At 38.9% G+C, this 12,810-nt stretch overlaps 1 protein-coding gene across 7 annotated transcripts in view; it reads left to right on the top strand.

Moving 5' to 3' along the window:
- IDE (insulin degrading enzyme) overlaps window positions 1–12,810 on the top strand; it is a 155,368-nt gene that overhangs the window by 112,987 nt on the left and 29,571 nt on the right. For all 7 annotated transcript variants that reach the window (XM_058697171.1, XM_058697168.1, XM_058697167.1 and 4 more), the window contains 3 exons: window positions 1,041–1,121; window positions 3,146–3,249; window positions 11,251–11,353. In XM_058697171.1, coding sequence (XP_058553154.1) covers window positions 1,041–1,121; window positions 3,146–3,249; window positions 11,251–11,353 — 288 coding nt within the window. The remainder of the gene's footprint in view (window positions 1–1,040; window positions 1,122–3,145; window positions 3,250–11,250; window positions 11,354–12,810) is intronic.

Genomic DNA, 12,810 nt, shown 5'->3' with positions numbered 1-12,810 from the left:
GAGGGGCAGAGAGAGGGGGACACATGATACGAAGTGGGCCACCCAGGTGACCCTGTGTAATTGTGTTCTTAAAAGTGATTTTATTGTTGTATGTATGGAAAGGCCTCGCTGTCTTTTATTTATTTTTAAAAATATGTACTTTATATTTAAGACCTATTGAGATTCTGAAATGTATTTTAGGATAAGAGAAATCCTTTTTACTTAGATAAAAGTTTAAAGGAATACTTGCTGCTTGGACAGTAACTTCTAACCTGGATGCATTTCTCTGAATGGATCAACAAAATCATCATCTGTGCAACTGTTGATCTTGCAAGGTTCTTCCACAGTTTTCCTAATTCTCTAATAGTTTAACAATTTAGGTTAAAGAAATCATAGTCTGTATTAGTTATTTTTAAATTACTTTTTTATTTTTTATTTATTTAAAAAAAACTTTTTTAAGTTTATTTTGAAAGAAAGAAAGCGCATGTGCAAGTGGGAGGAGGGGCATTGAGAGAGGAGAGAGAATTCCAAGCAGGCTCCCAGTGCTGTCAGCCTAAAGCCTGATGTGGGGCTTGAACCCACAAACCATGAGATCATAACCTGAGATGAAATCACGAGCCGGACACTTAACCAACTGAGCCACCCAGGTGCCCCCCCTCCTTTTTTTAATGTTGGTTTATTTTTGAGAGAGAGAGTGCATGTGTGCACACCAGTGGGGGAGGGCAGAGCGGGAGGTAGGACAGGATCCTAAGCAGTCTTTGTGCTGACAGCAGTGAGCCCAATGCAGAGCTTGAACCCACAAACTGTGAGAGCATGACCTGAGCTGCGGTTGGACGCTCAACTGTTGAGCCACCCAGACACCTCTATATTGCTTATTTTCATTCATATTCTATACATTTCTAAATCAAGCATAGCCAATTTTTCAGAAACTATGATAAAGTTAAATATGGAGTAGAAAGTCTATAGTGCAAACTAAACACTAAAGAATTTTTTTTTTTTTTAAGAAAGTATTTCTAAATAATGGGTGACTTATGTGTAATTGGGTTAATTTTTCTTTTTAGGACTTGAATGCTGTTGCATTCCGGTTTAAAGATAAAGAGAGGCCACGGGGCTATACCTCTAAGATTGCAGGAATATTGCATGTAAGTTTGTTATTTTACATATACATTGGTATGTATTTTTGTGATCCTGCATATATTATCTTCAGTACTACGTGAATGATAAAAATTGAAGCTGCAGGATAAAACTTTAGACTTTGTAGCAACCAGGCAAACTTTGATGTCAAAACATGCTTAAAATCATGATTTTCATCATCCTAAAAATTATCTATAGTATTTTTCATTGCATAGGCATTCTGCTTATTGGATTTAAATATTTTTCAGTTCTACAGTGTGTCAGTTGCTAATTATGTGAAAGTTGTATAGATCATCTGCTTTTCTCCATTTCCATTGCTACCACCTAGTCTGAGCTACCGTCATGTCTTGGCCTTGACTGTATCATGGTCTCTTACCTAGGATCCCTATCTCTGTTTTCCCGCTTGTCCCCTGCTACAGTTTATTTTTCCAGTCCCAATAATCTTTTGAAAACCAAAATCAGATTGCTTCACCTCTCTGTGTCAAGTCCTTCAGTAGTTTCCCATCAGAATTGGAATAAAATCTAAAATGTCACCTTGGCCTACAAGGTGATTTGGCCCCAGCCTGTCTCTCCGACCATATTCTGTATCACTCCCCAACCCACCTTTCCCCATTCACAATCCTCTCTGGCTGTACTGGCTGCCTGCCTTCCTGCCTAATCTTCAAGCATTCAGTTTATTATTCCCTTTTGGGGTCTTGTGTATTTGCCATTTTCTCTACCTGGAACACTCTTGTCTCTTGTCTTTGCAGGGCTGGGTTCTTATCATTTGGGTAGGTGTCTCTTCCTCACAGAGACCTTCCCTGACCTCCCAGTCATGGCTCTGCCCCTTTCTTATTCATAGTCCCTATCACTATAATGATAGTATTCGTTTATTGTCTTTCTCCCTCCCAATCAGAATATAAGCTTCTTGTCTAAAATAGGTGAAGGAGATTAAAGAGTGCACTTATCTTGATGAGCACTGAGAAATATACAGAATTGTTGAATCATTACATTGTCCACCTGAAACTAATAGAACACTGTATGTTAACCATACTGGAATTAAAAAACAAAACTTTAGGGGCGCCTGGGTGGCTCGGTCGGTTAAGCGTCTGACTTTGGCTCAGGTCATGATCTCGTGGTCCGTGAGTTCGAGCCCCGTGTCGGGCTCTGTGCTGACTGCTCAGAGCCTGGAGCCTGTTTCAGATTCTGTGTCTCCCTCTCTCTCTGTCCCTCCCCTGTTCATGCTCTGTCTCTCTCTGTCTCAAAAATAAATAAACGTAAAAAAAAAAATTAAAACAAAACAAAACTTTAAAACTCTGATCACTCCCTCTCCTGACTTACATGTTAATTGTTGTTTTGTATTTTAGTTCAAACTTGAGTCTTAATCCCCAGATGAATTATTATTGTTATTATTGAACTTATTATTGTATGCAAAAAAAAAAAAAGAATATAAACTCCTTAGGGAACAGGGACATCATCTGTCTTACCTGGCACAGAGTAGGTGTTTGTTAAATACTTGTTGAATGAATGAAACAGGCAGTCTCAGTATATTGGAAGTTGCTCTTACTAAAAAAAGCATCTTCTACATTATTTTTCTTCACAAGCCGAAAGTATAAGCCATTTCCCCCCAAAAAACTTTCCAAATGTTTTTCTGATTTCATTCATAGAAATTTGAGAGGAAATTCTGTTTATAGAAATGTACTTTATATTAAGAATCTTATAGATGTCAGCATTTCACTGTCAAATTTTCTTCATTAACAAGTATTCAATTTTTAGCCAGAAATACTACATTTCTCCCTGGAAAAAAAATGTGATTTTGCTCTCTATAATGTAAATCTATTTGGGGATTAACTACAAAATCATCCTACAACAGGAAACTGCTTCAGGTGTGGTAAGAGAAAAATGTTTCTAGTGGAGTAAAATTTAATTAGAGGAGGATGTGAGGGGTATAAAATAGTGGATTTAATGTGTTAGAGATTTGTTTGCTTTAATAAATTAGACTCTATAGTTGCCTTGCACATTTAACTTATCTGTTTGTTTTCCTTTTAATAAGTATTATCCCCTAGAAGAAGTGCTTACAGCTGAATATTTACTGGAAGAATTTAGACCTGACTTAATAGAGATGGTTCTTGATAAGCTCAGACCAGAAAATGTCCGGTGAGTCACTGTACATATTTTACTGTTGCATACTAAGTTTTCAATAATGATTAGAACCTGAAAATTTGGAATTGTGAATAAAATGATTTTAAACTTTTTATGAAGCATGATTAGAGTAGAAAGAATAGTATAATGAAGGGGCGCTTGAGTGGCTCAGTCAGTTGGGCATCCGACTTCGGCTCAGGTCATAATCTAATGGTTCATGATTTCAAGTCTTGCTTTGAGCTCTGTGCTGACAGCTCAGAGCCTGGAGCCTGCTTTGAATTCTGTGTTTCCCTCCCTCCCTCCCTCTCTCCCTCTTCCTCCCCTGCTCACACACTATCTCTCTCTCTGTCTCTCAAAAATGAGTAAATGTTAAAAAAAAAAAAAAAAAAAGAATAGTACATTGAAGCAATACTAAACTTGAGCGAGTCACTACGAGTCACTACATGACCAACGAGACAGAATGCAAGTCAGGGAGAGGCAGAGAGAGAAGGAGACACAGAATCTGAAGCAGGCTCCAGGCTCCAAGCTGCCAGCACAGAACCTGACACAGGGCTCAAAGCCACGAACCGCAAGATCATGACCTGAGCCAAAGTCAGATGTTCAACCAACTGAGCCGCCCAGGCGCCCCAACATGAAGACCTTTAAAAAAAAAATGTAGTCATAATGTCGTTATCATGAATGAAATATAATAATAGATCATCTTAACCTGGTTTCATCCTAACTCGGATGCCCAAAGTATCAGCTTACATGTCTGGCTTCATAAACAAATGAGTACACCTTCCTTTTTTTTTTTTTTTTTTTTTTAAATTTTTAATGTTTGTTTATTTTTGAGAGAGAGAGAGAGAGACAGAGCATGAATGGGGGAGGGGCAGAGAGAGAGGGAGACACAGAATCCGAAGCAAGCTCAAGGGTCCAGGCTGTCAGCACAGAGTCCAACACAGGGCTCGAACTCACAAACCATGAGATCATGACCTGAGCTGAAGTCAGCCGCTGAACCAACTGAGCCACCCAGGTGCCCCAGACAGGAAAAAATTTAATAGCAAGTCTCCTAATCTACAAACAAGGTCTTTAATTTCTTTTGGCACTGTTTCGTAGTTTTATATATGGATGTGTTGCTTATCTTTAAACTCATTCCTAATTATTTTATATTTTTGTTGTTATTGTAAATATTTTTTATTTTGAAATAATTACAAATCCATAGAAAAATGCAAAAATAGTATAGGGAGATCCCACGTACTCTTCACCCAGATCCTTCAGTGGTTATATATTAATTATATAGTACAGTATCCAAATAAGGAAGTTGATATTGATAGAATGTGTGTGTACTGTTAGTTCTATATCATTTTATCACATTTATCAAACTGTGTAACTAGCAGTAATATTTTTAATTTTCTCATCATTTGCTGTTAGCACATGTCAGAAAAGTGCAAACAATTGTAACTAGAAAAGACTGATGGAATAGTTCTGTCAGAAGGATTTTTCTTCTTCAAAAAGTTCTACCAGATTGTTGATTTTATTAATAAAATGACTGTTGCAAAAAACATAATCTCCAGATCTTCAGGAGAATTTTAGAAATATGTGCTTGACACCAGGGAAAAATTAAAAATGCAAAATGTGTGTCAGTTAAGTATATTCTTTGTATTATTTGACTTTGGAAAACACAGGTGAAATTCAATTTTGAGGCAGAAGTATCATGGGATAGTTCATAAGCTCTTTAGGGCTGAACCTCCTCTAGAAAGAGTATCTTTGTTACTGTAAAAGCTCCTCCAATTTTTTATCTCCTGGTTAATCACTGGTCAGTGAGAGGATTTTGAGATTGTAATGCTTCCCTCCACTTAAAAAAAAGGGTGTCCTAGCCTGGGTTTGCCTCAGGCTTCCGACTTTGCCTCAGGTTACTATCTCGAGGTTCACGAGTGTGAGCCCTGAGTCATGCTGTGTTCTGATAGCTCGGAACCTGGATCCTGCTTCAGATTCTGTGTCATCCTTGCTGTCTGCGCCTCTCTCTCTCTCTCTCTCTCTCTCTCTCTCTCTCTCTCTCTCAGAGATAAACATTTAAAAAAATAAAATAACATAGACTGCATGTAATCACAATTAAAGTCCTAATAGACTTTTTTTTCTTTTAGAAATTGGTAAGCTGATTTCAAAATACATATGGGTATACAAAGGACCTAGATTAGCTATAATACTCTTGAACATAAAAACAAAAGTTGGAGGACTTGAACTACCAGATTTGAAGACTAACTAAAGCTACATTAGTTAAGACATTGTGCATTGGCCTAAGGATCCAAGAGAAATCATTAGAATAAAACAGAGTCCAGAAATAGAACCACACATATATGTTCAGTGGACATCTTTTTTATTATGGTAAAAAACACATAACATAAAATTTATAGTCTTAACCATTTTCAAGTGTCCAATTCAGTAGTATATTCATATTGTGGTAAAAGAGATTTCCAGAACTTTTTTACCTTGTAAAACTGAAACTGTACCTATTAAACAACTCCTCTTTTCTCCCTCCTACCATCCCCTGGTAACCCCCGTTCCACTTTCTGTTTCAATGAATTTGACTGCTAACATACCTAGAATAAGTGGAATCATACAACATATCTTTATTTCACTTAGCAAAATGACTAAGGTTCATCTATGTGGTAGTGTGAGATGGGATTTCCACTTTGCCATATTAAACCTACAAATAAAGCTATAGTCTTTGCCACATGCCTTGCTTAAGTCATAAATAAGTCTTTGGGAGGAGTTGTTCTTTCTGAATGTATGCAGGTCCTAGTGATAACTGTCTTCTTGTCTAAATGTTTGGTAGACTGACAGCTGACTAGAATCTAAACCACTGGCCTAGGCTTTTTTTAGGCTCCACTCCTTTCCCTTTCTGAAAGTCAGAGCATTTATCCATCTCCATCTTTTCTGCCTTTTCTCCTGTCCTCCAGTATTTCTAAAGGGTGTTGGGCATTGATCCTACTGGGATTTATTAGTTGCCTAAGCATCAGAGAGGATGATCTGCATTGGAGATGTGAATTCATTTGAGCCACTTGGCTGATTGACTCACTAACCCTGGTCTGGGTTTCAGCCAGAGGATTGGTCCATCTTTACAGTTTAAAGACCCATAAATTCTAAATCAGTATTCAAATTCTAATTCAGTAGTCTTGTCATCTGCTATCCTGAGACCAGTGTATCACATTTTGCTTTAGGTCATTTTGCTTTATGAGTTCTTCCCAGGTAAAAACTGTGTTTTTCTTGGAGGGCCTGGGTGGCTCAGTCGGGTAAGCATCCAACTTCAGCTCAGGTCATAGTCTCGGGGTTCATGAGTTCCAGCCCTGTGTCAGGCTCCGTGCTAACAGCTCAGCCTGAAGCCTGCTTCGTACTCTGTGTCTGTTTGCCCCTCTCCCGGTAGCACACATGCGTGGACTCTCTCGCTCGCTCTCTCTCTCTCTCTCTCTCTCTCTCTCTCTCTCTGTCTGTCTTTCTCTCTCTCTGTCTAAAAAATAAATAAACATTTTTTTAAAAAACCTGTTTTTCTCAGATTCAGGCTGTCAGGGCTCAATAAAGGTTGAATTCTCTAAGCATTTAGCCTAAACTTTCTTTGATTCCTTCTTTCTTAAGAAACCCTTTTAAAAAGTGTCTTTTAGCATTTTTCATGAACCTCAGTTTCTTCAGCACTTTGGCCTTCCTGTCGCTATTCTTTTGGGTTTTTTTTTTTTAACTTTTATTTTTATTTGTTTTTGAGAAAGATAAATATTTTTGAGAAAGATACCAAGAGCAGATGGGGGAGGGGCAGAGAGAGGAGACAGAATCCCAAACAGAGCCGGACAGAATCTGTAAGCACAGAGCTTGATGCCGGGCTTGAACTCACGAACTGTGAAATCATAACCTGAGCTGAAATCAAGGGTCAGACACTTAACTAACTGAGCCACCAGGCGCCCCCCCCCCACCTTTTTTTTAAGTTTTATTTTTATTTACTTCCTGACACTATTCTTTAAGTTTGACTTTGAGTTTCATCAATGGATTTTTTTTGGTACTGTCTTTCTTCTTTGGGGTGTATTTTTTGAAAATATGATTTGATATCACGATATTGTACAACTCTGGTGGAAGGATAGAGTTCATCTATTTAGAATCCTTATTTAAAAGGTAATGGAACTAAAGCCCAGAGACTTGCCTAATTTAGATCTTAACTGTGATTTTGGCAAGATTTCAAAGAAAGTGAGTTAGAGTATCAGCCAGATTCCAAGTTTCTGATGGCCAGATCTGTGCCCTCTCTACTAATTCTGTTTGAAGTCATCACAACTGCCTGTGAAGCTTCTCCTCGTTCTTGGATGTCATTCCACTTCTCTCTCAGGGATTATTTGCAAAAGTATCATGAGAATTCATACCCTGGGAACCATATTGCCTTTTAATGTCTATGGTCAGGATACTTACTGTTTCTGAATGGGTACTGTCCAGCTTCAGTAGCTATTCATTTCCTCTCAACATTTCTAAATGGCTGACTTGAAGTCAGTGGTGAGCATTCATTCTAGGCCACTCTTTCCTTCTCACTGTTGTAAGTTTCAGTGTGAAAAGAAAAGTTCATTTCTCTCCTATTTCTAAGGACCATGTCAGTACCGTATCAGCAACCAGCTCTCGGTGGATAGAGTTAAAGAATAGCATTGCTCCCACCACCACAGACACACACTTAAAAAATTCAAGACTAGGGGCACCTGGGTGGCTCAGTCGGTTGAGCAGCCGACTTCGGCTCAGGTCACGATCTCGCGGTCCGTGAGTTCGAGCCCCGTGTCGGGCTCTGTGCTGACAGCTCGGAGCCTGGAGCCTGTTTCGGATTCTGTGTCTCCCTCTCTCTGACCCTCCCCCGTTCATGCTCTGTCTCTCTCTGTCTCAAAAATAAATAAACGTTAAAAAAAAATTAAAAAAAAAAACAACTCGACTATTTTTTAGTATAATTAGATTTCCAGCAGATAGTCTAAGGATGCTATAGTATCTGTGCTAGTTTTTCTGAATTGTCTGCAGTTAAATATATTGCAGCTGTCCGTGGCATTCTTAGATTATTGTAACTTCTCTCTTTTTCCCATAACTCAAGTGTTCTTGTGCTTCCACACTGCATTTCTAAGTAGATGTGATGTGTATGTACTCTGTCTCTGCTATCATTCCCCTTGCCTACCTCTTATAATTTATTTTTAGATACATAGCCTTTCACTGTATATTTCAGTTTTAAATTCCTCAGTGGTACACCAATTCTTGTTTTGTAAAGGTATCTCTATCAGGCCAGTATTTGAAGTTTGCCTTGTTTGGGGAACTGTGTTTATCTATTTCATATTTGCTTCCTTGTAACACTTCAAATGTTACCCATACGCTTTACCTGGGTATGCAGCTGTCTCAGTCCCTTAGGATTGCAGCTGACCAATCTCCCTTCTTCTCCCCCCTTTTAACTTGCCTGTTGCTAAGCAGTGTCCAGCCTCTGCTGCTCTCTCTGTCACATAGTCATCCTCCAAAGCATATGGCAGCTTTACCTGAACCTTTTCACTTTCTCTCTCAGAACAGAGTTTACAGTTTTCTTGTTTCAGGGGGCATGTCCACTACCAAATGAATGCTTCAGTGTTCACAAGTTATAATCAGTTACTTCATTATTCTGATGCATGGGCTGTCATTCAGGGAAACCAAAGCCATCTATGTAACAAGCTTTTCCAAAATCAAGCATCTCATGGAAGAGAAGATGGTAACACCACCTCGCTACCAGGTTATTTAACTTCCTAACACAATTTTCAGAAGTCTCCTTTAGAATCAGTCCATTCATTCTCTAGGAAGTGAGCAAGAGTGGAAGCATTTTCTAGGACTGAGTCTTAGCAGACCCTGTCATGTGTTGAATGAATGTCATTAAGAAACATTACATACCCTTCATGTGGCCCTGTGAGTTGTTGTTGTTGTTGTTGTTGTTGTTGTTGTTGTTGTTGTTGTTGTTCTTCCTCCTCCTCCTCCTCCTCCTCTTCTTCTTCTTCTTCTTTTAATGGTTTCTGCCTGCATTTTTTTCCTTTTTTTAAATTTATTTTTAAATTTACATCCAAATTAGGTAGCGTATAGTGCTATAATGATTTCAGGAGTAGATTCCAGTGATTCATCCCCTATGTATGACACCCCAACAATTGTCCTCCTTAATGCCCCTTACCCATTTAGACCATCCCCCCACCTATAACCCCTCCAGCAACCTGTTTGTTCTCTGTATTTAAGAGCCTCTTATGTTTTGTCCCCCTCCCTGTTTTTATATTATTTTTGCTTCCCTTCCCTTAGGTTCATCTGTTTTGTATCTTAAATTCCTCATATGAGTGAAGTCATATGGTATTTGTCTTTCTCTTACAGGCTAATTTTACTTAGATACCTTCTAGTTTCTAATTTCTTCTAATTTCACTCAGATACCTTCCAGTTCCATCCACGTAGTTGCTAATTGTGGCCTTGTGAGTTCTATATACACTCTACATATATCCTGCAAGAGGAATTCTCAAACTGCCAAACATGGATCATTTCTTCTGGACATGATAACAGAACTCTTTCATCCATTAAGCCCTATAATTTCTCACTTGTTTCTGTGGAATATATTCTTATTTAGCATGTTTTCTAGAACTGGCAGTGGTCAATGGCAGCTTGAATACCTTCAGCTGGTAGATTAGTCAGTCATACTAACAGGTTAGTCGGATTGGTTATGATATCTACCCTAAAGCAGGTGTTAAAGACCAAGTCTAGCTAGCCAGGTAGAGTATTTCATCTAGAATAAATAAGAAGTTGACAGTAATTCAGACAGTCAGGCATTGAAGTTGGGAAGGTGTAATGAGGGACAGGAACACAAAGATTTGGAAGATGGTTGGGTATTCAGTAGAGAGGAGTTTTCATTGCAAGTACTGGGCTTTCAGCTGTGAGGCAGACATTCAGAGGCTGGAACCAGACCTCTGAGAGGATGGGTGAGAACAAGTAGGAGCATACCTAGACCTTGTTATTGAAATTGGGACGTAAAGGAGAAGTGGGACCAGTAACAGGACTGACTTAGCTCTACCTTTTTTCCCTGAACTTTTTTTTTTTTCCCTTCTGACTTCTGGGCTGTTTCTATTTTCCCATCAATGAAAGCCTTTAACAAATCAGAAGATAGAGAGGTGTTTCTTGGTCTCGTTTCCTTCACCTCTAGCAATAGGAAGGGCAATGAATATGTATTAAATGCATATGATGGTAGTATGTGGTAGGGAAAAAACATAGAGCACAAACTTAGCAAACAATAATATGAGTGTGTTTTTGGTTTTTTGGATATCTGGATGAGCCAACAAGGGTTTTTTGGGGTTTTTTTTTTTTGTTTGTGGGTTTTTAGGTTTGGTTTGGTGGGGGGTTTTTTTCGTTGGTTTTTTTTGTTGTTTTTTGCCATTTTTGCCATTTTTGTTAACACTGGGCCTCAGCTGTTCCTGGGAAGGAATACTTTGTTTTGCTTTTTTTAAGACTATTTTCCAACTGAGTTTGTTCAGTATTTTTCCCTAGCTACTCTTCTTTTAAAATTTTAGTTGGTAGCATACCCACAAGACTCCTACACACAGTTTTTCACATTAAAAATGATGGGCTCTAACCAAAGGATAACAGAGACTATGGCCAGAAACCTCTATACTTCATTCCTTGTTTTGACTAAACAGTATTGGACTTACTGGGTCTTAGAGGCCCACCATATTCTTGGATATTGTTTACATTTTCATGGCACTTGGGTGGTTCAGTCAGTTGAATGTCTGACTCTTGCTTTTGGCTCAGGTCATGATCCCAGGGTTGTGGGATCAAGCCCTGTGTCAGGTTTCACAATGAGCTTGAAGCCTGCTTAAGATTCTCTCTCTCCCTGTGCCCCTCTCTCCCACTTAGGTGCTCTTGCTCTCTCTCTCTCTCTCTCTCTCTAAGATAAAAATTAAAAAAACATTTTCAGGAGTCAGGCTCTAGAAATGCATATATACAACATGAGTTTATAAGGTTTTTTTATTTGTTTTTTCCATTTATCTGTAGGGTTGCGATAGTTTCCAAGTCTTTTGAAGGAAAAACTGATTGCACGGAAGAGTGGTATGGAACCCAGTACAAGCAAGAAGCTGTACCAGACGAAGTCATTAAGGTAGGGTTCAGTCATCTGTGAATAAACTTGGCATTGTGAGGGGCACCCAAGAATATGAGCTCCCTAGATCAACTCATGGGCCAGTGTGGAGAGTGACGGCCCACAGCTGTCTGTGCTGTCCTGAGCAGTGTGGACAAGGAGATGGAGAGCTAGAGCTTAGGTTTTTGTGTGAAGAAATGGCACTGTGGCCACCTTCTCATGTGTCTGTTAGACCATCAGGGCTGAAAGCAGACCCTCAGCCTCATGCAGTCAAAGATCATTGAAGTCCAAAGTACACAGAGAAGCAAAGGCACCAAAACAGGCAAGAAGAGATGGAAGTAGCATGAAAGACAGATACAAGGGCTCCAGAGGGCTCACTGTCGTGCTGGGTGTACAGCTGGGAATAGTCTCTGGGATTCGCACAGTCTTCACTTTAGGAGGTGCCATATTGTATGCCTCATATTATGTCATTGCTCTTTTTGTCAATGTAAGGGAATTAGAATTTGTTTAGAATTTTCAAAACAGCTGTGTTTAGGTAGTTTGTTACCCCATTCATAAGTAGTGAAGCTTTTGTTTATGAGTCTTAACCTACTTGTCTAGTACTTTTTAGTTTTCATTGTTACTGTACTTTGATATTACCCTTTATTTGTGGGAAAACACCAGAAAGCCTTGCTCTGACTAGGTTCTAGTTAAACTTGAATAATGGACATTTCTTAAATGTACTTGTATAATGACAATACAGAAGAAAAGGATAGTTTAAGAAAACCATTGCTCTGACTTATTCACAATACAGAAGGAAATCACTGGAGCCCCTTAGTATATGAAAATATCCATCTAGCTAAACTGAGGAATGCTGATCTCCCATGAATTAATTGTAAAGCAAAAGAGAACCCCTATTCAGCAAGCTCTGTTCATAACAAACCTGCCCCAAATGGGAATTTTTTAAAATAAATTTATCTGGGAGACATCTGGCTGGCTCAGTTGGTAGAGCATGCAACTCTTGATCCCAGAGTTGTGAGTTCAAGCCCCACCTTGGGTGTAGAGCTTACTTAATTAAAAACAGAAGGGAAAACAACAACAACAAAACCCAAAACAACCCAAATTTATCTGGGAGTTTAGCAGCGAAATTATTTACTATGTGTTTCCCAGCCCCTACTCTTCAGCCATTCGGGAAACTTGCTACTCATAATACGGCCAACATTCCCACCATTCCAGTGCCAAAAAACATAAATGTAGAAACTAAAATAGAATAGAATTGCAGAAGCTGCAAGGCTGTGCTGGATCATCTGAAGACCAAATTACTGAACCCAGCATCACTGGCAGTGGTGGCCATTTTTTTTTTTTTTAACATAATGAGAAGTCTTATAAATTAGAGTCCAGCAATCATTGACCTGTGATCTGTCCCACTTAGCTTTTGGAACTAGCCCATGGAGCACAACCAACATGTTGTATCAACCCTGTCCTACAATCCAGACTTA

The sequence above is a fragment of the Neofelis nebulosa genome, chromosome 13 (genome assembly GCF_028018385.1).
Source record: "Neofelis nebulosa isolate mNeoNeb1 chromosome 13, mNeoNeb1.pri, whole genome shotgun sequence".
Classification (NCBI taxonomy): domain Eukaryota; kingdom Metazoa; phylum Chordata; class Mammalia; order Carnivora; family Felidae; genus Neofelis; species Neofelis nebulosa.
This window is presented reverse-complemented; position numbering and strand designations above follow the sequence as displayed.